Source organism: Electrona antarctica (assembly GCF_951216825.1).
Source record: "Electrona antarctica genome assembly, chromosome: 10".
NCBI lineage: Eukaryota > Metazoa > Chordata > Actinopteri > Myctophiformes > Myctophidae > Electrona > Electrona antarctica.
Window position 1 is genome coordinate 22,468,008 of NC_136791.1, and position 27,284 is coordinate 22,495,291.

Consider the following 27,284-nt stretch of genomic DNA (forward strand, 5'->3'; position numbering starts at 1 on the left):
AATACTTCGGGGACAAATTTCTCTCACGCGATCATTGCACGGGCGTTTTGAGTGCACATTGCACGTGGCAATTCTGAGCGGGAAGTGACTTGTCGCTTTGATCCGATCACAAATTACTCAATTGAGTGATCGCTCTGTGAGCTGCTCACTCGCTCCCATATCTCGCATGGAGCTGGGGACCAATTGTATCTTAAGTGCAGTTGTTGAAGGAAGATCTGTACTACTAGCCACCCTCCCATCACAGATGGCGTGGGCGCGGCTTGCCTTAGAGCTTGTTAGGGCTGGCTTGACTGACGATCAGAGGAGAAGCCCCCCCCACCCCTCAAACGGTAGCCCACAGCACAGGCTAGCCTTTAAGACGAGTCCACGTCTGCAATTCCCCAACGCCCGGTTAGATCAGCGAAATGTCACCGCCTTGAAAATGAGAATACTTGTTAACTAATTTCCCAACGCTCCACTCCGCTCACTCTGACTTAAATTTGTTTTTCTCTCTCCCCATGTCTGTCTCCTGTCTTCTCCACATTTTTGCATTCTTCCCCCCCCCCCCCGCTTTCCACTGTCTCTCTCTCTCTCTCTCTCTCTCTCTCTCTCTCTCTCTCTCTCTCTCTCTCTCTCTCTCTCTCTCTCTCCCTCTCCACCCTGAAGGGCACGCCATTAAGTCGGGCAGATTTAAGGGCTGTCAACATCAACCTCTGCGACATGTGCGTTATACTGTCAGCCAATCAGAACAATATCGATGACGTCTCGCTGCAAGATAAGGAGTGCATCTTGGCGTCACTGAACATCAAATCTATGCAGTTTGATGACAGCATCGGGGTCTTACAGGCTAATTCCCAAGGTAAGGAGGGCCCCTATTAGACTGACTTCCCCAAGTGCACCGCTGCCCATAGGGGACAGGCGGTGGTGACAGGTGACAGGGAGCAAAGGGTACGGTAGCAGGCGCTCCCGAGATTGGGTGGAAAAGGAAATAAAAACGAGAGGAAAGCATTAGAAGACAATGAGCGAGGAGAGTGAGAGAAGAATGAGAGGGAGCGAGGAGTAGGCATGGATGGCAGGCAGCATGCAGAGACCTTTATCCTGAGAATACTCTGACACTGGTTTTTGATTGATTGATTGATTGAATACTTTTTATTTATTACTTTATTTATTACTTTATTAGCAGTTTGCAATTAGGGTAACACAAAGGCCTGAGGGCTTGTTTCCATTGTGGTCCGACATACAACACTATACAGGATATCATCAATACTAGGAGCAAGAGACTATTCATATTTGCGGGTTGGGATTTCATTATCTTAACAGCAAAATGGCCGCCATGTGAATATGGTGAGTAAAAAGTATAATTGAAAAACATTGTTATCTAGCTCCAGTTGAAAATCGGTGCTCTTTTCTGGCGGTTTCGAAGGAGGGTAGAGAGTCGATATTTTGATAGCTGGTGGTTTTCATCGTGGGTGGGTCCAAGGACCGCCTAGACGGTCCAAATGAACCCTTACAGGTCTTTAACTCTGAGAGGTCCATGTTGGTTCATTTGTACACTCGGAGTTAAATTAACACACAGTACTCCTTCCTTACAGTGTATTCCCAGAAGTCATTCTCAACTTCTTTAACTTAATCTCTACACTGTAAACTCCTCTATGAGCTTGTGTCCGGTGGCGGTGGTGAACTAATTGTGGTGTAACTAAAACAAAACTCCAACACCAAGCGGGTGTCGTTGTCGCGTTGATTGCTTCATCATCAAGGGGCCCTGCATGCCCGACGAAACGAGCGCTCGGAACGAAGCGCATAATTCACTGATTGTTTCCCGTCTTGTCCTTGGTAATTACGCGCCGCTGAAAACCCCTCCTTGATAATACTTTTTAATGATGTAATCAACGTCGACTGGCTGCGCCCATTTGATGTCTCGCTCGCCGTGATCCGGCGTGTCTGGCACGAGGATGGCAGAGGAACAGACTGTGGATGTTTGCAGACAAACACACGGTGCCTGGCGTCCCATCAGGCCTCATCATCATTAAGCAGCCAGTACAAATCACCAGGCAGGCCGAATTCAGCTGCTCCTCATTAGTCACGACAACAACACAGTCACACGCACACACACGTGCGCGTACACGTTACACAGGTGTTGCACAAGTGACAAACACGCAGACATGCTCAGGTTTTAGCGTCATTGGAGCTTTAATCTGCAGGACTTGGGGCACTGTTTAATGCGGGGCACAACAACGACTGTGTTGCTATAACACACTGTTTAATGTAGGGCACAACAACGACTGTGTTGCTATAATACACTGTTTAATGCGGGGCACAACAACGACTGTGTTGCTATAATACACTGTTTAATGCGGGGCACAACAACGACTGTGTTGCTATAATACACTGTTTAATGCGGGGCACAACAACGACTGTGTTGCTATAATACACTGTTTAATGCGGGGCACAACAACGACTGTGTTGCTATAATACACTGTTTAATGCGGGGCACAACAACGACTGTGTTGCTATAATACACTGTTTAATGCGGGGCACAACAACGACTGTGTTGCTATAATACACTGTTTAATACGGGGCACAACAACGACTGTGTTGCTATAATACACTGTTTAATGCGGGGCACAACAACGACTGTGTTGCTATAATACACTGTTTAATGCGGGGCACAACAACGACTGTGTTGCTATAATACACTGTTTAATGCGGGGCACAACAACGACTGTGTTGCTATAATACACTGTTTAATGCGGGGCACAACAACGACTGTGTTGCTATAATACACTGTTTAATGCGGGGCACAACAACGACTGTGTTGCTATAATACACTGTTTAATGCGGGGCACAACAACAACTGTGTTGCTATAATACAATGTTTAATGCAGGGCACAACAACCACTGTGTTGCTATAATACACTGTTTAATGCGGGGCACAACAACGACTGTGTTGCTATAATACAATGTTTAATGCAGGGCACAACAACCACTGTGTTGCTATAATACACTGTTTAATGCGGGGCACAACAACGACTGTGTTGCTATAATACACTGTTTAATGCGGGGCACAACAACCACTGTGTTGCTATAATACACTGTTTAATGCGGGGCACAACAACGACTGTGTTGCTATAATACACTGTTTAATGGGGGGCACAACAACGACTGTGTTGCTATAATACACTGTTTAATGCGGGGCACAACAACGACTGTGTTGCTATAATACACTGTTTAATACGGGGCACAACAACGACTGTGTTGCTATAATACACTGTTTAATGCGGGGCACAACAACGACTGTGTTGCTATAATACAATGTTTAATGCGGGGCACAACAACGACTGTGTTGCTATAATACACTGTTTAATGCGGGGCACAACAACGACTGTGTTGCTATAATACAAATCAAAGACCAAGGTCTGCGAGGCCAGCGTTTCTTTCTCCACGACATGTTTTAGAACAGTGGTCCTCAAAGTGGGGTCTGGGGACCCCCGTAACCCGATATCGGCTATCTGAAAATAGTTACGAAAAGTACGACTCCACGCGTTATGAGTTTATATATCTGCTATAAAAACAATAATGCCACACTATTTATCCATAATGTATAAATGATAGATAAGGGTTCAGGACAACGAGGCCTTTTCGTGGAGGGGTCAGAATGAAATTTGGACTTAGACCCCTGGAACAAAATCCTTTCAGATAGGGGGTCCGCGGGCCACGGGCCTATTACTGATCTATTTGAGGGTTCCTTGAGAGCTTGACATAGAAAAGTTTGCGGGGCGAGCGGCGACGCCATAGCATTAGTTAGTTCCTGGGCTGGGGTTGAGTGATGATGCGCTGTGCATACAGCGGTGCCACCAGGGGACAATAAGGAGGGGTAGATCTGTGAGCCTCTGTCGCTCGGTGGAGCCGTGGCACAGCGGAGGAATCCTCCTATCTCCATATTCAAACTTTTTTGTGTGTTTTTTGTTTTGGTACATTAACTACCCTACTTGATAACACCAACTACATCGTCACACGAAAGCATCAAACAAGCTCGCAGATCTTCTACCTTTGGGCGCTTTCGAATTTGAATCCTGAAAATGTAACAATTATCCTTTATGTATTTATAAATAAATAAAAATCCCATAAATACATAACACATATATTATACCTCATCGTATGACAGTGTCATGTGTGAACAGAGCTGATATACAAGTTCACAATGCGATAGTATATCGGATAATATTGCAGCCATGTTTGAAAAGTAAACGTATAATGATTCCAGGCTGAAAGTGTTTAAGTCCGTCTGTGGACCAACCAACGAATAGGTATTGACAAGAGCTTGTGACTAAATATTAACTCCGTTGGAACACATGGTGACTTTTCTTCTCCATTTCCTGAACATTTTAAGAGTTTTGGACATACAAGGTTTCCCCCCCGCCAGCCACTATATCCTCTCTGCGTCTGGATGGATGGAACCTATTGTTATTGTGATTGGGTCTTACATCAACCGCCCATTCCAGTGATAAATATTTCACTTTAAAACACACACACACACACACACGCACGCACGCACGCACGCACGCACGCACGCACGCACGCACGCACTTGCCGCCGTACTGTATCATAGGTATTGCTATGGGGATTCCCTCCTCCCTGCCATGCTCTCATTCACATGATGCCTGCCGTGGAATTTAAAACAAGGAGGTGCAAATGAATAAGTAAACATGGAGGCTTCCTGGGGGACAGATTCTCACAGCTGCTCCAGCGTGTAGTCAGCCCACAGAGCAGAGCTGTGTGGGTTGGGCCGTGCCTGCCCGGGGGGGCTACAGGGGGCGGGGGGGTAACCCAGATCTCACATGTCTACCATACACTAGTCTTGACATAGACCTCGTTTCACGCTACAATACCAATGGAAGGTGTTGGGGAAGTTACTTCTCCAAATATCTGCGTTGTGTTTGAGCGAGTGTGTCGTCATCATCATCACCGGCGTATCTGGAGAACCAACCCGACCGAAGTACTTCATACACGGTGTGCGTATTGACGAGGAAGTGTTGCCGTATTGCCGGCTCGAACAATATCGATCGGCGGTTGTCGATGAATTCCTGAATCGCCATATCGCCATTATGTACAAATATCACCTCCCCGCCTGGCTCCCCCCCCCCCCCCCCCCCCCCATGGGCCAGTGGCGTTCATATAGACACTCGACACTGGACCGCTACGCCGTCATAAGCTATAGATTCCTTTTTTTAAGCATAATGAAAATGATGAGCAACAACAACGCGATTATTAATCGATTATTCTATGACATCGTTCGATTATCTTTCACCCCTATATAAGGAGTATCAGTGTTGATTTTGTCGGCTAAAACTATGACGAAAAATGTTCATCGACTGCCTTTTTTCACTGACGAAAACTAAATGGAAACTAAATGAAAACAAAGCTATGATGACTAAAAGTAAGACAAAATATACAATTTCGTCAACAAATAAATACTACACTAAAATGTTAGGAAGGGACTAGTGGACAAGAGATCCAGTATAAGTAAAAGACACAATTAAGTCATTTTACACTTTTGCAGGCGGAAATAGTAGATCTACAAGCTCGGCTATTTTAAAATCAGCCATTACGACGGCGTCAAGGCCCGCAAAAACACATTTTAGTCGACTAAATCAACTGTAGGTTCAGTCGACTAAAATCTTATGATATTTAGTCAACTAAAACTAAACTAAAACTAAAACGTGACTAAAACTAAATGAAAACTATTCAAAGGACTATGACTAAAACCAACATCAAAATTAGGGCTGTCAAGGCCTGGCTCGGCCGAGCGGTCCAGGCACCTAGGCTTGTAATCCTGACAGTGTGTCGCGGGTTCGAGTCCCGAGCCCGACGACCTTTGCTGCATGTCTCCCCCCCATCTCTCTCCCCCTTTCCTGTCAAACTACTGATCATTAAAGGCTTTTTGCCTTTATTGATAGATTAACGCTGTGATGATGGTGTCAATGCTGTCAAAAATCAGCACTGAGGACTCGAGAGCATCTGGGTTACCTGTGTGAACTTTAGCTCTCGCAGTGCTCTGCTTCTCCAAGAGCTGCAGTCAGTCCCCCTCCGCGGGGAGGGGCTCGCCAACTTTACCGCGGAACTCCTGAGCTGCTTGTTGTACAGTAGTACGGTACCATAACTGCTTTTGAAAGCAGCCCAGCAGCAGTTTTCGTTTCTTACACCTGTTTTTCCCCAGCATGCAGCAGTCATATCTGCCGCTGTGTTGCTACTGTACCAACCATAGGCATCGTGTATGCGTCATCCTTTTATGGACATCGAAACAAAATGATGTTTGCATTGGGAGAGAGAGCCTCGCGCTCCCCTGTTGTTGACTCAAGAGTGTCAAAGCTGGTGGGCGATTCCCGAGTTTCAATAATTGGCACAACAAGACTTGCAGTAAGATGATCTCTGGTTCTGGGGGGGGGGGGGGGGGGGGGGGGTGTGTGTGTGTGTGTGTGTGTGTGTGTGTGTGTGTGTCTGTGTGTGTGTGTGTGCGTGCGTGTGCGTGTGTGTGTGTGTTCTGTTGTAAAGGGCGAAGGAATGTCTTTTGTACTGTAAACGGCCCGTCGAGTTTCTTGGCAGGAAATCGCAGCCCCCTCCAACACACACACACACACACACACACACACACACACACACACACACACACACACACACACACACACACACACACACACACACACACACACACACACAGAATGTGCAATCCTTGTAAAACTTTGTGACCTGAATATATTCCCTGCATTATGTCTCCTCGCCCCACAAGAAGTATAAGCTCACGTTTTTTCTTTTTTTTTTGCTGTAGTCAGCACTAAATGATGGATGTCAAAACACGGTTGATGCATTATGCATACGGCATTACTGATTTAACCCATTTTGGGCGGGAACCCCTTTTGGTGTTTCAAGCATTCTGTTATACTTTAGCTATTGAAAAATAGCAGATCTACAAGCTCATAGCGCGCCACCGAGTGGCGCGCTATGAACTTGTAGGTCTGCTATTTTTGAAAAATCGTAAAAATGCGGCACAAATCTTTGAATAGGTATATATTCTTTTAAAGTGAACGTTTTTTTTATTTCGACGTCGGGCCTAAATGTGTTAAGGTGTTTACTTGTCACTTTGAGGAAATGCAAAAATTGTGAAGTCATGTGAATTCATACCCCTTGTCACTTGCGCTTGTATTTCATGGATTCCCGAACCCGGCGCTATTTTCCGATAAAAGGTTTTCAGGATTCACTCCGGCGGGTTTTTATGGTAACAAAATGAACAACATATAAAATTTATATCTGCCCGTCGACGGAAGGCTGCAAATGCTAAATATGTCTCGGCTCACCCTTAAAAGCACAATATCCATACTGTTTTTTTTTTAAGACAGGTCCCCTTTTTTCTGTCAATCTGCTGTGTTTGAATGACGTGGAGAGAATAATGCATCAAGCACTAACTGCTGAGTGAGGCCACATGCACTGTGTGTGTAAAATGGCACTGACGTACACTTCCAGGTCACATTCTGCCACTTATGATACCAGTGGAGATTGAAGGCACTTTGGATTAGAACCCTGTGCAGTGCAGGAGGTTTTTTCAGGGGGTTTTGTGCGTGTGTGTGCGTGTGCGTGTGCGCGTGCATGCGTGCAAATGATTTCTGACTACTACCGCCCACGTGAGAGACAGCATTTTCTACGGAAATCTAAACTTAATAATGATAATAAATAAAAACAAGAAGATTTATTTTTTTATATAATAGGCTATATTCCTTTTTAAGTTTCCGTGAGAAGAGAGAGTATGGAGCTAGAGTAAGAGTAGGAGAGAAAATAAAAAATAGGATTGTCAAATGATAATACAAAAATATTTATACATATACATATAGTATACACACATTCTTGAGAATTAAATTATATATATTTATATTAAAATGTTTATATCATAACATTTAGGTCTCCGTGAAAGTGTTATAGGGTATTTCTTTTTGAATGAAAACAACTCCATTTGCACCACTACTGTACAGTATATGACACAGATGAATACAGCCCTGGTAGAAAGACTGCTTTGATATGTTTTAGTGTTGGGTGTGGTTCCCAAACTTCTCTGGATCAGGGGTCCCCATGCACTCTTGAAAGCCTTGAACCACGACCCACCCATCTGACCGCTTAACACGGCAGCCAACAAGATGCCGTGTTATTGGGCCTTGTGTGTTGTCGCCAATTAATCTGGGCCCCACTTGCAATATCCTGAGAGAGCGAGTGCATTTTCCGGTGCCAACTGCCGATAGTAGCCGTGGCAGGAGAGAGAGCGAGTGAATTTTCCGCCACCGGCGGCAGCAGTCCGACACCCAACCCCAGACCCTCACCCTAACCGCACAGGGAAGACACGGCTGATTTTTAACCGGCAGCGCATGTCAGGAACCACGGGTGAGTGGCCTCACGGGTGTCTAGAGCCGCGGCTATTATCAGCAGTTGGGGCGTCGGCCGCCGAACGTACCGACACTGCCGCGGAACGGAGCGGCAGTGGAGTGTCATAACCCCCCCCACCTTCCCCGGCAGGTGCCACCCCTCCCCCCGCGAGCGCCGCCCGCCCGCTTCTGATCGCTGGTGCCGGAGAATGCACTCGCTCCTTCTGATATCCCCCGAGAATGTTTAATGGAAAATAGATGTCTAGAAAACAAAATTGTTAATGTCAATATGAATGTGCTGTGGTTGTTCCAGGTTTCACGCCTCCTGGAATGGACAGGTCCTCTCCAGACAGCAGTCCAGTACATGGCTTAGTCCGGCAGGCGTCCGTCACCACCGGACTACACATCCCCATCATCACAGAGCTAGGTAAGCCCCGCCTGTTTACAACTGGCAAGACCCGAAGCTAAAATAACCTCCAGTTCAACTCATCATTACTCATTTCAGCGGCATTATAACCCAGCGTCTCGCTGCAAGGCTTGAGCACCATGCTGCTATACCAAAAAATTCCCAAACATTTGAGTTCATTGCGGACGTTAGAATGTTACCGTGGAATTTTCGTGGTTTTCATCCTGTGATGTCAGTTTGCTTTGCCTAACTTTCAGCAGCCTTCATACACTCCTCTATGTGAACTTAGGATCAGAGTAGCCTAGTGTCGATATTATCGACTAAATGCCTTATATAGCTAACTATATTATGGTTAGCTTTATACTGCATTTAACCACTTTGAACCCTATAGCGGACCTATCCAGTCGGCAGACATTCAGCGAATTTAGAAGAGCTTGTTGATTTTTTGGCGTATAGAGCAAAACAAAATAGGCCTACTACAGATCCCTGGGGGACTTTGGTAAACTAAGTATAGGGTCTAAGTGGTTAACATTTAAAAAAAAATGCATTTTGAGGTTGTCAGTTCTATAAGATAATGCCATTCAACTTAATTTTTTTTTTAGGACTACAGTCCCATTTCCTGCAATTTGCTCACTAATTCACAAGAGAAACGCAGTCTGATGGATACGGTGAGAGAGAGAGAGAGAGGTTGAGAGAGAGGAAGTGAAAGAGAGTGAAAATGCAGAGAGAGACGGTGTGTGGGGGGGGGGGGGGGGGGGGAGGGGAAACTGCCATGTTTGCAAAATGGGTCCATTTATTAATAACAATGGTGGTGGCTGTATTCCCGGTGGTACGAGAGGTGGGGGGACTCATGAAACTTTCAGATCTCCGAGGGGGCCGTTGCTAAAGCACCAGAGACCGCGCACTCTATCTCCCCTGACCCAATTAGAGGGCAGTGGAGCGTGAGGCCTAGCTAAGAGAGGGCCAGAGAGAGGTGAATGGACCGGACCCGACGCACCGTAATGTCTGTTGTACCGGAGCCAGACTTTAACCAGTGGTGGAAAGTAACTAAGTACATTTACTTACACTTACACATGTATAGTTATGTACAATAGTGAGGTATTTGTACTTTACTTGAGTATTTCCATTTTCCAGTACTTTCACTTCTACACTCTACTACATCTCAGAGGCATTTATTGTACCTGTATGTATCTGAAAACTTTAGTTACTTTGTAGATTTAGCTTATTATGACAAAACATACAGTAACCACACATATATATATGCGATGCGACGCAATATTTTTATACATTTGAAGACTTGAAATGATAATAAGTACTTTAACTTTTCGTTCTTTAAGTACATTTTGATGTCAATACTTTTGTACGTTTACTCAAGTACATTTTGAATTCCGGACTTTTACTTGTAACGGAGTATTTCTATATTGCAGTATTGGGACTTTTTATTGAAGTAAAAAGTGTGAGTACTTTTTCCACCACTGGGAGCCAGACTTTAACCATACAGAGAGGAGAGCTGTTCCTTACTAGACACGAGTCAGCCGTATATATCGTCGTCACTTTTAGTGTTGCTGTCGGGCAGACACCTCTTACCGGTATCTACATATTGTTTGTGTTTTTTTTCTTTTTTCATAAATGAACCCCCTACTTGATGATGCTACGGCGTCACACAAAAGCATCGAAAGTAGCAGATCCACAAATTTCATTTGAATCCTGAAGAGTAAGAGTTTCCACCCGACAGAGACGGCGTGTTTTTTTCTAACGAATGCCCTACTTTGTTATACTACAGTGTCACTCAAAGGTGGCAGAAATAGTGTGTGAAAAATAAAATTTATAAAATAACTACAGTGGAGCCATTGGAACCCATGTAATGGTTTTGGCTTGTGGTACTGTGGCTTGTGCTACTGTGCGTGGTCGTGGAGTTATCGGTTCCCTTCGTGTGGCTTGGTTTTAAATCACACCGTGCCTTAGAACTCCCAGAAAGCCCCATCATACGCTTGGTTATTTGATCGTATAGCTTGTACATTATGTTATGGCTTTAAAGGAGCATTCAGTAATTTGGGTGATTTGGAAAACGCCACTGTTCCCTCCTCCTATAGGAATAACGGTGTGTCCACAGGAGGGAGAATAGCTGCAAGGTCTCGCCCCGAGCCCGCATCCACACGACGTAATTACTTTGTCAGTGTGTCTGCTCTACGGTGCCAGGGACCACATTACAGTGGGAACACAAACGTCAGCACCACCCTGTCTCCGTCCCGGGTGGCGCGATCGATTATGTTTCCGGGTGGCGCGTGACGCGCTCTGGAGTCGTGTATGTTTGTGGATAAGACCTTGTTTGTTTATCCCTTTATCACTTGTCTCAACCGTGACATGTTTGGTTGTCGATTTGTTTCGGAGACAGCTTTAGCAAAGTGCGTGCCCGTGCCTATACTGTACTCTGTAATCCACAGCGTGGTACTTTCACCTCAACAGACAAGCTTGAGAAGCATGAGTCTTTTCTTTCGCCTTTGGGCCTCACAGTAACTCTGTTTGACAGGAGAGGTTTGAGTCGGCATAGCCTGCCCTACAGTACTTGTTCTCAGCGTCTGGTCCGGGGACCAACCAACAGCTGGTCCAATCACCCAGAGAGCGTACCAATGGAACCAAAATGGACCCTGGAATTAAATTTGATCAATTAGCCCTTCAAACTAAGTCCCTCCCCAACCCATCCTTGTCCAATAGGCACGTTAGCAAGCTTGACCTGCATACAACCGTTGCTAAACTATTTGGATTGTCATTGGACAATCGCTTTTTTGGGGTGGGATTTAGTGAAGGGCTAATTCAATTGTACTAGCATATCACAGGTTCACGGGTATAAGGGTGTTTGGTTGGGAAGAAACATTAACATATCAAGGTAGTGGTACCCTTTTTTTTTTATTCCTCCAACCCGTTTTCAATAACTATACACCATTTCTCCCCCCTGTTCCACACTTGTTCTCATCGTTCCATTAGCTAAACCTGGCAAACTTCTGCCTTTGGTTTCGTTCAGTCAGGGGAAAAAAAGTGGGATCAACATTCAAATTATAACGGAGCCTTCGTCCTCCCATCGCTGCATTGGTTCGTCCGCTATGCTGCTCTGCTCCTCCTCACCATCATCGGCTTGTCTTAGGGCTGGGCCATATACCACTTCAAAGTCCTCCTCACCATCATCGGCTTGTCTTAGGGCTGGGCCATATACCACTTCAAAGTCCTTGTCTTAGGGCTGGGCCATATACCACTTCAAAGTCCTTGACACCATTATCTCCTCGCTTTTGCCTTGAATGAGTTCAATGAACGTTTTTTTTTTTGCTGGAAATAGCGGATCTATAGTCTCACAAGCTTATAGCTTGTGATCGCTATTTTTGTACGCACAAAGTACAATGCAGGATTAATTTGACTAATCGATTCAGTCGATTATTTAAAATAACAAAACAATATATATATATGGGTTTCGATGTATTTTCGGTTAATTGCCCAGCCCTACCTTGGATACATTTTCTCTAACTCTCTTTCAACGATTTTTGGTATTGTTGCTGTTGCCGTTGGCTGCTTTGTTGTTGTTGTTTCTTAGGTGGTTTATTATGTATTTTTTTAAATGGCATTTTCAGAGCATCGCCAGACATTTCTGATCATGCTCAGTCTGTCCTTGTGGCTCTTTTGGTAACACCGGCGCTATCCACCTACCACCTCACCACACCTCTCCATCACCAGGCCTCACCCCCACCCACCCCGGTTCACTCCTTTCAGCCTGGCTCCGTTTGCGTCAGCCCCTTGTCTCTTTGACTGACATTTTTCTGTTTCACAGCACACAGGAAGTGCTGAGAAAAAACCCAAAACATATCTTAAAAAAAAGACAACTTGAGATCAACCCTTTTTTTGGGCTGTTTGTTATTGTTTATTTTCAAGCACCCGGATGGATCCCTTCCGTCAGACCTTATTCCCCTCTGAATATTTATATTCGCCTCGGTTCGTCCAGTTTGTACCGCGCCAGGTTGCGCCGCGCCCGTTCGCGCAATTCTCGTCTTTGCATTGACTTTGTATGTAATCGCGCCGCTCTAACCACCCAAGTTTGAACGCACCACAAGAGTGGACAAAATGGTTACAGGTCCATTTGGATCCATTTGTACACTCTCTGTGTTAAAGCTGCACTATGTAACTTTCCTCTTCTACCCCAGATTTGAACCTGGATGTTTTACCATTGATCTAATAGAGCCTGCCTGCTTGCTCAGGGGATAAATTGAATCTTGACCTTCAGGTCAAAAATCATGTCAGATCCTGTATCTATAGGTGACACATGACCTTTGACACAATCTAAATGTCTCACTAGAAGAGCAGGGAGTCAAACGGAGAATGAGGCATCTAGGTTTTTATAGACAGGCCCTCGGAGGAGTGCTTGGTTGTCACACCGAAGATGCTGGGATTTGATCGTTTCCAATTATGTTCCACATGTTTCCTTGCGTATATTACTTTTCTTCTTCATTCACACAGGTCATTCATTCATATGTATTCATTCCATTGTATTTGAGCTGTTAATCTCAAAGCTAAGTTATTTGAGTTGTTAATCTCGGTACATGTGTGCGATAAAAGGGTTTGCCTAAGGGTGTTTTTGTCACCGGGGTTGCATTGTATTGTATTTTAAATTTGACTTTCAGGACACAGGTAAATATTTGAGTTGTATATCTCCGAATGTGTGGCCAAACACATTTCTCTGAGATATCAAAGAAAGCTATGGAATGCAAGTTAGTTGAGTGCATGACGGTCTCACGCTAGAAACTAGCCTCTACAGAAGCCCTGCATTTTCTTACAAGCACAGAATCAACTTATACTTTGCACTTATACCTGTACTTATACTATCAACTTATACTTATCAACTTGTACTTTGTCGTATAATGGCATTAGTGCCATGCAAAAAAGTTGAGATCTGCAACTGCTGTTGAAGCATTAACTTAGGATTGATTCACTGCAAGGGGCTTCTATAATGGCTAGTAATGTTGTCATTGGTTTTCTCTCCAAACATGGTTTATTATTATGTTTGTCATTTGAACTTCTCAAATGCATTTTGCACGTGATGTATATATATTATATATATATATATATACCGTAGTGCAGATGAAATATGCAATGTGTATATCCTTGCTCTGAAGTCTGAACCTCTCAGCATTGTAGCATATTGTCACTGTCGGGCAGAAGCCTCTTATCTCCATATTCTAACTTTTTGAGTTTTTTCGTAAATTAACGCCCTAGTTGATCATACGTGACAGTGTGACTGTCACGCAAAAGCATCAAAATGAGCAGATCTGCAAGCTTTTGGAACTTGCCGATCTGCTACTTTTCATACTTTTGACACATGAGGTTTCCACCCGACAGAGACGTTATGCTGTTGGTAATTGTCACGTTAGGGCCATTAAAGTCAGTAAGTCTGTAACAATGCATCCAAATGGACCCGTCAAGGGTCCATTTGGGTCCATTTGTACACCCTCTGTGTTAGGCGGGTCCTTGGAATTAAATAACTTTGCGAACCACTGATATGTAATAATATAATAGATTAGTCATGCATATATCTTCATATTATGGTCCGTTGAGAATATTTCATGGACAATCGAAGATGTCAGTTGTTTGCAGAAACAAGTGAATTGGTACCGTATAGTAAAAATGTGTAATTACATTATCACCATTATCCCCACATGTCAGCACCCTTCTCGTCAGTACCCGCACACCTGAGACCTGTGTGGGCAATGATACCTTGCCAGGATACTTGCAAACAGGGCTGGGCGGCATGTCAATATTATATCCATATTGTGATATGACACTATAGATATGCTCAAAGATTTTGCATATCGTAAAATAATACTGTTGTCTCTTCCTGGTTTTAATCACTTATACCTTATTTTGTTCTTTAAACTTAAAACAAAAAAGTTAAAAATCATCTTATATGGTATAGACAATATAATAAATAAATACATTTTCACTATTTTTGACCATTTTTGACAAATTAAAAATAAATCTAATGTCCAAAAAAGATAGTGATATTTGATTTTGTCCACGTGGCTCAGCCCTTCTTCCAAAAGTGTCAAAGACTGACTGAGAGAAAAGAACAAAATAGATGATTCCTGCACTCTCAGGTGTGTGTGTGTGTGTGTGTGTGTGTGTGTGTGTGTGTGTGTGTGTGTGTGTGTGTGTGTGTGTGTGTGTGTGTGTGTGTGTGTGTGTGTGTGTGTGTGTGTGTGTGTGTGTGTGTGTGTGTGTGTGTGTGTGTGTGTGTGTGTGTGTGTGTGTGTGTGTGTGTGTGTGTGTGTGAGACTGTGCATGTGCGTGCATGTGTTCGTTTGCACGTGCTGTTAAAGTGTGTTGTGTTTGGCGTCATAGTGTCCGTCTCTAAGACGAGTGCGTGTCCTTTCTCTCAGTGAACGACTCCAACGTCCAGTTCCTGGACCAGGACGATGACGACGACCCCGACACGGAGCTGTACCTCACCCAGCCCTTCGCTTGCGGGACGGCCTTCGCCGTCAGCGTGCTCGACTCCCTCATGAGCGCTGTGAGTAACAGTAAACCGCCCCACACACACACTGCACTATGCTCTAGCTCGGGGGCCTTCAACAGGGGGGTCCTCAGTGTTACTACAGGTGCGTGCGTGTGTGCGTATATATACTATAATTGTGTGTGCTGTTAGGGAACAGCGTGTGTTTGACTTAATAACATACATGTTGAAAAAGCTAAGATGGAGCGTTATGAAGGTGCAGTGTGTTGTTGGGGAGCGGTTGCGTGTTTGTTTGTTGCACTGGTTGTATCTCCAGAAGATGGAGATCATAGATACACAGATACAGAGAGATACAGACATACACAGATACATAGATACAGAGATTACACTGAGACAAACGGATACAGAGAGCAAGTAACTTTGATGGGAGACAGACTGAGAAGAATCTGAGAGAAAAAAACGCCAGAAGGCACAAAGTAGAAGGCCCAGACTGTAGTGTAGAAGATGGAGGCCGTTTTGCTTTGTTTGATCACACGTTGCAAACACTACGGTATCTGCTGTAGCTTCTTTGTTGGATATTCTAGTTCAGGGGTTCTCTTTTTTACAACACTTGCAAAATTAAGCTTAATTTAAACATATAGTATAGCCTTGAATATGAATACCGTTATGTATAAGAAAATACATTTACAACAATGTAATTCCTGATGACATTGTGTCTTATCAAAGTAGTCAAAGCTATGTTTCTCTATGCTTTTTTTTTTACGATATTTGGGCTTTTTCTGATAGAGATATAGTAAACTGACAGGATATGGGGAGAGAGAGATGGGGAATGACACCATTTTTTGAGTGGTGCAACCACTCCTATAGACAGCTATGTGTGTCCCTCCCTGGGTCTGTCCGAGCACGAAAATAGAGCCGTGGTAATTTTCACCACCAAGTGTCACTGTTGTGCAGCCTCACACACACACACACACACACACACACACACACACACACACACACACACACACACACACACACACACACACACACACACACACACTGGATGTTCCGGGGACCCCCCAGGGACCCCCACACCCCCACCCTGGGCGTGTTCCTGTGGGTCTGGAACTTCTGGGGACCCCCACACGGAGTTGCACCACTCACTTCACATGGGTGTGATTTTATTTTCCCCCCCGAGTTGTAAATGCGTGACCACACCTTTGCCTTGCCACGACCCCATTTGTGGTCCCGACCCACAGTTTGAGAACCTCTTGTTCTAGTTGATTGGTCTGTCCCTACAATGACAACACCTAATAAGAAGAAAGTACTCCAGACTAATGTGGAAGTGAGGCACAATGGGTGGACCAGGGTCAGGGTTTATGATCAAATGTTTATGATAACATTCTGTATCGACCATCGGGGGTTCTTGCTCTTTTTTATTACCAAGGTTTATGGAAGGCAAAAGTTTTACAGCTGTATCACGAATACTATTAAAGTCTAATGCCGTCTCGTGAACACCACAGATTTTAGCAGTGTGTGTAAATCAACACACCATGAAGGTAAGGTTTTATTTTATATATATATATTTTAACCCATTAAGACCTGAGGCCAATTCTACAAAATGCCTTCAAATTCAGTAGTTCTCAAACTTTTTCGTGCCAAGGAACCCCAAAATGAAATGTTTTGTGCCAGGAACCCCCAGAAAAGAAGATTTGTGTTAATCAAAATAATTCACTTAACATAAAAACTTTCAAGATTATTATTAAAATAGCAGATGTACAAGCTTCACAGCGCGGCACAAAGTGACTCACTGTGAGCTTGTAAATCTGCTATTTTTTTATAACCACTGTTCTACACCCTAAGCGATTTCCGAAAATCCTACTGGTATGTTAAAAGCCAAAAGCTAAATGTCGCTTTCCCGGTTTTAACGAGTTAAACAAGGATAACGGATGCAGATGCTCTGGCGTTTTCTAAAGTAGGCAGAAGTTTGTAAAGTGGAACGCCACATCGATCACACTTCACTGCCATGCATGCTTCCGCTGACATCAAAAGGGGGAGTCTTCGTCGCAACCATTTCCCCCCCATCTAAAGTGTCAGGCATTCGACTTTCAAGGGCCTTATTAGATCTTTTAACAAGGTAAAGCGCTGAAGTTCAACTTAATGGCACGTTATGACACGAGGGTGGGCCACAGCAGGCAAAAAAAATGAAAAAAGGAGATCTCTTTTATCTCCTGCCAGTGTCAACTCTGTATCGAGGTATATCAAAGACAGGAAAAGAACCTTCAGAACCTTTATTTCTTTTTCTACTCCCGACTTATTGCCACGGTCGGATGGAAACCTTGTATGTCCAAAAGCACATTTCTGGAAAAGAATTACCTGCGTTCCAATGGATCCATGTAGTTATATTATTTTAGTCACAAGCACTTGTTAATTCGTTTTCATACGTTCAATATTTATAAAAAAAAAAAAAAAAAACAAGAATTGATGACATCAATTTATTACCAGCTGCTGCCTTATATCCCATGGCTGAGAGGTCGGCTAGAGGCAAAAAGTGTGTGGTTGCCTAGAGCTCGTCTCTAGGCAACCACACACTTTTTGCCAGCCAATCAGGACGATAGGTTGTCAGTACAGCCAATTCAAAACGTAGGTCTCAACTACAGCAAGTGGGCGTGAAAGCACCGCAGAGAGAACATTGACCAGCTTACACAGCAGCTGGTAAAACTTGAAAAACATTTTCCAAAATAGGCCATCTACAATCTTGTGCTTGTATAGATTGGCTATTCTTGCTAATGTTTGTGTGGCACTGTAGTATGACGAAGTATAGGGTTTTCTTTTAAAGAAAACAAAGGACAAACAAAAGAAGAAGAAAGAATATTGTCTGTCGGGTGGAAACCTCATAATTATGTCAAACTGTTATTTTTCAGGATTCAAATTCAAAATCATCAAAAGTCCACAAGCTTGAAACTACTTTTGATGCTTTTGTGACACTGGGCTGGAGTATGACCACGTAGGAGCGTTAATTACTTTAAATAACCCACAAAAAGTTAATATTCGGAGAGGACTCCGCACGACAGCAACGATGATGGAGATACAAGGTTTCCGCCGGAACAGACCGCTGCAACGCAATGTTTCCCTGCGGTGTTGTGATGGCTCAATTCCAGCAGCTCTCTCTCTCGCTCTCTCTGTGGATGAGGGAGAGGGGAGGGGGTGGGCGAGCGGGGCAGGGCAGGCGTCAGCTGTAGTGTGGCTGCTGGTCAGAGGTGAGGCCTGCTAATGGACAGTGCTCATCCATCATGAGACTCCCGCAGGGCTGTCAGGACAGGCTGCCCAGGGAGAGGAGCTGCCACTCTGGCCCCGGCCGCGCCGAGTGACACCGCCTGTCTCCACGATGTGGGAGAAAAGGCGAGGGGCTCTGACGGGGGGGGGGGGGGGGGGTTGGAGAAGGGATAACAGAGAGCCTGATAACAGAGAGCCTGACACCCCGCGGAGCACAGCAGAAGTGTCTGGTTCACCAGAAACGGATCACACGGCGGTGCATATACTGTAGGTACAGTGGTTACTGTATGCAGTGAAGGAGAGATGTGTTGAAACGGCACTGCAAAATGTTACCCTCTTAAGCCACAAAGGAATGCTTAAAGGACCACTTTTCCATCTTCATATAATTGGTCCTCACTAATGATCATTATGGCACCTTTTTGTCTACTCAATCTGTGGCTCAGACACTTGGCTCGCTGTGGACTGTTCCGAAACCCGCCTACCAGTGACATCATTGATGACTAATGAAGGCTTTCTATTCCTAGAAAGTTGGCATGCTATAATTATTTTATAAATGACATGTTGTTTGAAATTACCAACCGATGATGGGTTTCTGAACTGTCCAGTGTCCACATCCCTCCTCTGAGACACAGACCATATTATATATTATTACCATATTATAATTTATTATAAAGGGCGTGGTCACATAGAGGTGCTAGAAACATATCACCGGCAATTGTTCCCCGGTACAGAACATCTAGCACCTCTGCTCTTGTGAGTGTGTAGATTCTCTATCTCTTAAATGGTTTTTAATATCCTTTTTTGAAAACCTTTTGAAATTATTACCTTTTTGTTGTTGTAAACTGGCGACACAAAAGAATAGTTCCATTGTTTGGGAAACGTTGGTCTAGATGGCAACCTGTATCATCTCCCCTCAACGTGCCACCTTTCTCCTCCTCTCTCCTTGTGACTCTAATGGCATTTTTCCCTCTCATCTCCCCAGACATACTTCAACGATAATATCCTCACCCTGATCCGCACGCTGGTCACAGGGGGCGCCACCCCCGAGCTGGAGGCCCTGTTGGCTGAAGAGAATGCTCTCAGGGGGGGCTACAGCACGCCGCAGACCCTGGCCAACCGAGACCGGTGTCGTGTGGCCCAGCTGGCGCTCTACGACGGGCCCTTCGCCGACTTGGGGGTAAGTGGCAGCTGCTTCCTGTTTGTGCAGCGTGAGGCAGTGCCGAGGCACGTTTATGTTACTGTATTGCATATTCCTCACCTTGAATATTTACAGATAGACATTTTAACGTACTGTTCAATTTTAAAATGAGTAATGCACTGTCCGGCTGTCATCTTGAGTTGCGTAGCTACTAGCACGTAACAGCCCAAGAGTGATTCCATAATGAAAATGTGTGCGTGGAAGAACATGAGAGATGGGAATCACACGGGTGAATGAAATCATGATTCATAATTATTCATAAAGGCTTGCTGATTGTGGTCACGCAGTACTAAAGTAATTTGAAAGTAATTGAGACTGGACTTTTATGGACTTTTCGAATTATAAATAAATAAATTATAACTGGGGGGCTGCTAGTGTTAGTTATGTCCTCATTATGAACATGGATATACTCTAAAAGTATATGAAACACATAAGCATTGATGCCACTTTTTGGCATTCCTTGAAAATCCTGAGTTCTGTTAAATTGGTTCCTTTCAGGGACATGATGTAAACATCTCTTTTGTGATTCATAACGTATATCTATGCGGTTGTGTGTGAACTACAATCGTCCTGTATCTCATCGCCGACTTTGTTAGGCCCTCGCGTGGAAACACAAAGAGAAAGTGCTAATTCCCCGCGGCGGGCGGCTCTGGAGAGAGTTCCCTCCCCACTGGCGCCGTGACAGGGCACCAGGCTATAACCTAACACACACTGACGCTGTCTTTCTGTTCCGCTGGGTTTCAGGACGGCGGATGCTACGGGGATTTGTTCTGTAAAGCGCTGAAGACTTACAACATGCTGTGTTTCGGCATCTACAGACTAAGAGATGCTCACATGACTGTGCCGAGCGGGTGCACAAAGCGGTAGGTTCAGTACACCAGCCCTACACAAAGCGGTAGGTTCAGTACACCAGCCCTACTCACCAACACACAGCGGGTGCACAAAGCGGTAGGTTCAGTACACCAGCCCTACTCACCAACACACATTACAAGAACATGTAAGTGACATATACCGCTATGCAGCATGTAAGTGACAAGTAAATGAAAAATATACAAGTGGCCAAAATGAGTTTTCTCACGCCATTGGCTAGGTGAGAAGTTCAGTCACCCGGGAGGGAGTCTCAGAGTACGTGGAAAGGAGACAGTTATTTCGGAAGGACCAGATGGGGGTGTGGGGGATTGTACTCCATCGTCTCTATCTATGAACGCCTCGGTATCGCCAGGGAAAGTGACGTCTGGGATTCCCTGCTGGAACTGTACGAAATTGTTTCGTTTGGCTCCATTTGTACAGTCAAGTTTGGTTCCATTTGTACATGCCTGAAGAAGGCCGAAAGGCCGAAACGTTGCCATGACTCTTATTTAAATGAAACTCTTGGACCAGCAAGTGGCGGTGTGCGGGTCTCTCCTCCTTCTCCATATGTTTGCTGCTCTGCTAGGACCTATACGCACCTGCTGAAAATGAAACCGGGTGTGCGGAAGTCATCTCTCTACAGTCAAGAGTTAAAATGACCAGATCTCACAGCGTACAGTAGATGCTCGTAAACCCCATCCCACACAGATCAAATGTTTTATCAAACCAGGAGTCCTAAAAAATAAAAACGGTTGAGAAACACTGATCTGTACGCTGTTCTCTGCCTAATGGCCGAGCGAACTTCGTTGAACTTCGTTGAACTAACTACATGGTGTGTGTGTGCGTGTGTGTGTGTGTGTGTGTGTGTGTGTGCGTGTGTGCGTACATGTGCGGGGCGAAAGGTACGTGATCACCAACCCACCGTACGAGTTTGAGCTGGTGCCGACGGACCTGATCTTCTGCCTGATGCAGTTTGACCACAACGCCGGCCAGTCCCGGGCCAGTCTGTCGCACTCCTCCCACTCCTCCCATTCCTCCAGCAAAAAGAGCTCCTCCGTCCACTCCATCCCCCCCACCAACCGGCAGAACCGCAGCAGCAAGAGCCGGGAGTCTCGCGACAAACAGAAGTACGTAACTGTGTACGCAGCGGTGTGTGTGTGTGTGTGTGTATCTTTGATGATCGTTGTTTTGCTGTGTGTGTACTGTTTGTGGACTGTAGTCAACTCACGCTGTGTGTGTGTGTGTGTGTGTGTGTGTGTGTGTGTGTGTGTGTGTGTGTGTGTGTGTGTGTGTGTGTGTGTGTGTGTGTGTGTGTGTGTGTGTGTGTGTGTGTGTGTGTGTGTGTGTGTGTGTGTGTGTGTGATCTATGTGTGTTTGTTACGTGTGCATCAGTGTCCATCGTTTATGCATTTTTCTCCATCCTCACCTTGCATGTGGTCCAGGCTGTCATGGCAACGCTACCATAGTGACCATCAACGCATTCACACACAGAGTGGAAACATACATAGTTGAGCACAGCCATAATACAGTAGCTGGAAACAAATCCACAATAATAAAACAAAAATAATTCTGCTAATGAATATGGATGCTGGGGTTCAAGTGGTAAAATGCACACTACGCACGTTCAGTACGCTGTAAAACCCTTATTAACCACTCAATCCCTATTGTCCACACGTCAAGAAGCTATACAGATGTGCCATTCCAACACTTTAGGCTTTCCTCTACTTGTCCTGCATCTTTTCTGGAATTTCCCAAGGTTCTTTTCAATGTTTAGTGAGTGGCAAAGGAGGCTGAGAAACAGCCAATAGACACGCACATCCAAAAAAAACCTAAGTAGGCTGGGTGTAGGAACAAACAGAGTCATAGATAAAGGATAAAAAAGTCAGCACACTAATTTATGCTCCCAGACATAATTATATTTACTTAGAAGTGGTAACGTTTGGACCAAAGCCAAAGATGAAGGTCTGATGAGGAAGGGCTTTGGCCCGAAACAACTTATAAGTAAATATACATCTGGGAGCATATATTGGTGTACAGACTTTTATATCCTTTATCTTTTCACTGATTAGCCTCGCTAATTCTTCTCCTTTGTTATTGAAAACAAATGTCACTTTCTACCCTACTTTTCATTGTAAAAACGCCTTTGCAAAATTTGCCCTCCTTTCTCACTGACAATTTACTGACAATCCACTGACAATCCACTGTTTTGCCAATGGCATGATGTGTGAAGTTCTCAAAAGGCACATCTGTATACTAGCGCTTCTACAAGCTCATAACATATTGCCTTGTGAGCCTGTAGATACTGTGTGCTATTTTTGTGATTTTTGCCTAAAATAAAATATAAAGTTTGCCTACACGCCCAAAATAGGAACACTGATAGTGTAAAACGTACCTGTGCGAGTCCAATTTTACACTTGCGTGGACGTGGTTATATGAACACTCAGGGTTTTACAGTGTGCGTTCAATAGGTATTAATATTGTTTTAATATTCCCATCATTTGCGTCCAACACGTTGTTCTTGTGGTTGTTGTTGAACGTGCCGTTGACTTACCATTTTTGTACTCTAAATACTTGATTCGTGACAATAGAAACATAGTCATGTATTGTGGTTGATTGTATTTATTATAGCTGTTTAACCTGTCTATGATTAAGTTGATTAGCTGGCTGACACTCATAAGCCCATCCCTCATGAGCACTGTTGATGTTTTGTTATCCATGGTGCATATATGTGTACTGCTTTACTGCATGTTCCATGTTAGTAAGCTATCGTTTCCTGTTTCCTTTTTATATTGTTTTGCAGAAGACAAGAGTTAGAATTCAAATTTGGTCAAATATTTTTGACCCAAATACTCCCACAGTAATTACTCCTCCCCCTAAAAAAAAAGAATATTCATTTTGAATTTCAGGTTATACCTACCAGGTGAACAAAGCCTGATTTATACTTTGTTGTACGGAAAATTGCCGAAACTACAAGCTCATAATGCTTCGCTTGTAGATTTGGCTATTTTCCATCGCGGAACGGAGCATAGATTTGGCGTAATGCAGTGCAAGGCAAAAGTATTTAGCTAATGTTAAGTTATTTATTAAAGAAAAGCATGCTGTCACACTCAGAGGAATGACTAATCGATGAATGCTGAATGGAAAGATCCATCTTAAAATATGTAAAGACGTATGACATTAATCTTAGACAGTCTTCACAGTATATGTCACGTTTTGTTATCTGCTTCATAGAGTGTAAATACCACTTAACTTACAGTAGATTACTTACCTCTTTTTCTGAAGTGCAACAAGGATGAATAGAATGAGCCAAGGTACGCCAAATTAACGATTCTGCATGACTTAGCAACCTTTTACATGGGGTTACAGTCATAACCATGTCCTCTCGTGGAGATTGTTATGACCAGGGGAGTTTTCCTTTCTTTTCTGTTCTTGTTGGTGAATATTTGTTTTCTTGAGATTCTATGTAAAATAAATATATATATACAGTATATATATATATGTATATTATTCTAATATAATTATCATGCCTCAGTTTAAGTTTTGCTTTCGTCTGGAAAGCAAAACGTGCCGCTGCCTCCGCCTATACCTTCCTATCAGTCATAGTCACTCTGCATGAGGTTGAAACCCGCTCATCTTCCTGTGCTGTTTGACCTCACAAACAGCAAGACTTCCTCACTGGACATTATTACCTTTGATTTTCTTTTCAGGCAGATCGATCCCCTCTTATGGCTGAATACTTTCTTCCAATCTATTATTTAAAGATGTTTTTCATCATACCTTTTATTTATTTATGATTTTTCCTTTCTTTGTTTATTATTATTTATTCCAAACTGATAATGGTTTGCATTGTGTGAGAGGTCTGTGTGTTTGCACATGTTCTTTCCTATTATTGAATGCTATACCTGATGACTTTTGATGTCATTATTTTCTATGCTGTTATGGTTCAGTATAGGTCAGGGGTTTCCACAAACTCTACCATGCCACGGACCCCTATAGCCAGAGCCATAACCCCCCTCCCATTGCAAAATGGCTTCAAAAAGAAAATAGTGAAATGTAGAAGCTCCCCAAAACAGGGACACCAGGTTGAAAGTGTTTAAACAGTCACAACATGAACAAACACACGCACGCACGCACGCACGCACGCACGCACGCACGCACGCACGCACGCACGCACGCACGCACGCACGCACGCACGCACGCACGCACGCACGCACGCACGCACGCGCGCACGCACGCACGCGCGCGCGCACGCGCGCACACACACGTACACACGTACACACGTACACACACACACACACACACACACACACACACACCTGAATTACAGTTAAGTTCAAGTGAAAATGTTATATATCGTCTCTGTCCGGTGGAAACCTCATAGGTCCAAAACAGCAACTTTTTAGGATTCCTATTAAAATCAAAAGTAGCAGATCTACAGCGACGCATTTCGAGCTTGTGGATCTGCTACTTTTGATGCTTTTGTGTGACGCTGTAGTATGATCAAGTAGGGGCGTTAATTTACGTGGGTAAAAAAGTTAGAATATGGAGATAAGAGGTTTCTGCGGCAACAGCAACGGTATAACAAACTGGTATATAACCACACCCCCCACCACCATGCTGGCCCTCGCCGCAGTGGCTCGTTACCGCCTTGGCATCGGCACAGACCTCAGAGCCAAAAGGCTTTGTTATCACAGTGAAGGATGAGCAGACTGCAGGCCCGCACCGTAGATCACACCTGGCATGTAGGTCAGGCTCCTTCAAAGACCTCCAGTGCAGCCAAATCGCTCACTCCTCCCTTCACATAACTTTCCACAAAGTCTGTCCAAGCCGTTGCCATATCAGTCTCGGCAGGAAAGAAGTGGGAGGTGTGACAAATTTAGAGCCTAAATTGAAGATGGAGGGGGTATGCCTGCGAGCACCCGCTCTCATAGCCCTGCGTGCCTGATATGGTGGTTTGAGGCGACATGGCTAACTTTCACCGCAGCAGCAGCGACACTCTGAGAGAGCGATGGCAGACATCTTGCTTCACCTCAGGCACTATTCCACACATCAAATGCCTGCGCTGTAACACACGGCCCCCACAGCCTTATGCTCGCTGACATTCACGTAGACACGCGCGCACACACACACACACGCACACACACTAACCCGTGAACACAAACACACATTGGAGGTTTTAACTTTGAGCCGTTCAAACTAGAAAAATCTGATTTTACAACTTCAGCCAAAAGGAATGACATCTAGGATGGCATTTGTGGATGCTGTGAAATGCTGGAAGACAATTTACAAACTTCTTATGGCTGACATCTACCTTCTCCTGGCCAGATACTAAATCAGTCATTTCACACCCTTTCCTGTGAAGGACCCCCAAACTTATATATATTTGCCCCAATCGGTCCCCCTGCTCCCCCATCAGGAAATGTCACCGTACATACAGTATCAGGTTATTAGTTATTTGAAGCAAACTACTGCATAGTTTTTTTTTGAATGAAAGTCGTCAGCTTTTATCTACTTAGACTATTGTATAGCAATGAATATACCCTGATATTATAAAAATGTCATAATGCAAATTAAGCATAATTTACCCTACTATGTTTAGATAATAGAGGTGATTATAAGAAGTATATGTGCCAAGGCTACTGCTTTTAAACTGAGGCGGCGACATTGTGAACAATTCCACAAATGAGCTGTCTGAAACTTGAACGTCTGTCTCTTGTCTTGCTTTGCAGAAAAGAAATGGTTTACAGATGAAGCAGAAAATACATATCCACGGAACATTCAGATAAAGCCCATGAGCACTCACATGGCCAACCAAGTCAACCAGTACAAATCCACCAGTAGTCTGATTCCACCGATCAGAGAAGTTGAAGACGAATGCTGAACAACCAGGCCTGACCGCAGGAACTCATGAGACATTCTGGAGGCTCTGTCAAAAGAGATGACAAGAAGACGTTATCATGAGGATGATTGAAGACTGACATAATTTTCTCCTCACTCATTCTTAAGAATCAAAGGGTTGAACAGGAACACAGACTGGAAGGGACCTCCTTTATGTGTATACCTTTAAATGTTACTTCCACACTCTCAGACATTTTTATTTTTTTGTTTTTGTTTTTGTTTTATTTATTAATGTATCCATATGTACATAATGACAATCAAAAATAAGGATTGTACAGCCCCCTCGCCTCTAGCACTTTTTGGAATTGTTTAAAAGAGTTGAGAAAAAGAAAAAAAAAGAAAGAAAGAAGAAGAAGTAGAAACAAACAAACAAACAAAAAACAACGACACCATTTTCAGTAACGGTACTTCCTGTAATTCTTTGCAATAGTTGACCTGTTTGTGTGACCAGACTCCAGGGGGCTTGGAGGATGGAGGGTCCCGGCGATACAGCTGATCACATCATCTCCCAAAGATCCCCCCCCCCAGATGCTGTCATCTCACACCAGCTGGGCTTGCGGAGCGCACGCCCTCCTGTCTGCTTCTGTTCTATTTGCACTAAAACTGATCAAGTTCCTTTTTCTTTCTTCGTCTTTTGGACAAAAAGAAAAGAAAAGAAAAAAAGATAACAACCACTTGAAACATCAGACCAGACCCCACCCACCCACCACCCCCCCCCCCCCCCCCCCCCCCACTACACCCCCCTTCCTCCGAAAACCTCTCTGAAAGTGTCTGCTTCTGAACGCGGTTGAAGGTGTGCGT

General features: G+C 44.2%; 1 protein-coding gene across 1 annotated transcript in view; it reads left to right on the forward strand.

Moving 5' to 3' along the window:
• Nucleotides 1-26,479, forward strand: part of LOC306931232 (calcium-activated potassium channel subunit alpha-1-like) — a 247,320-nt gene extending 220,841 nt beyond the window's left edge. Inside the window, 7 exon segments of the mRNA XM_079512515.1 lie at nt 646-838; nt 8,698-8,811; nt 15,207-15,337; nt 19,521-19,715; nt 20,481-20,599; nt 21,488-21,712; nt 26,315-26,479. Coding sequence (XP_079368641.1) covers nt 646-838; nt 8,698-8,811; nt 15,207-15,337; nt 19,521-19,715; nt 20,481-20,599; nt 21,488-21,712; nt 26,315-26,336 — 999 coding nt within the window. The 3' untranslated portion in view covers nt 26,337-26,479.
• The last annotated feature ends 805 nt before the right edge of the window (nt 26,480-27,284 follow it).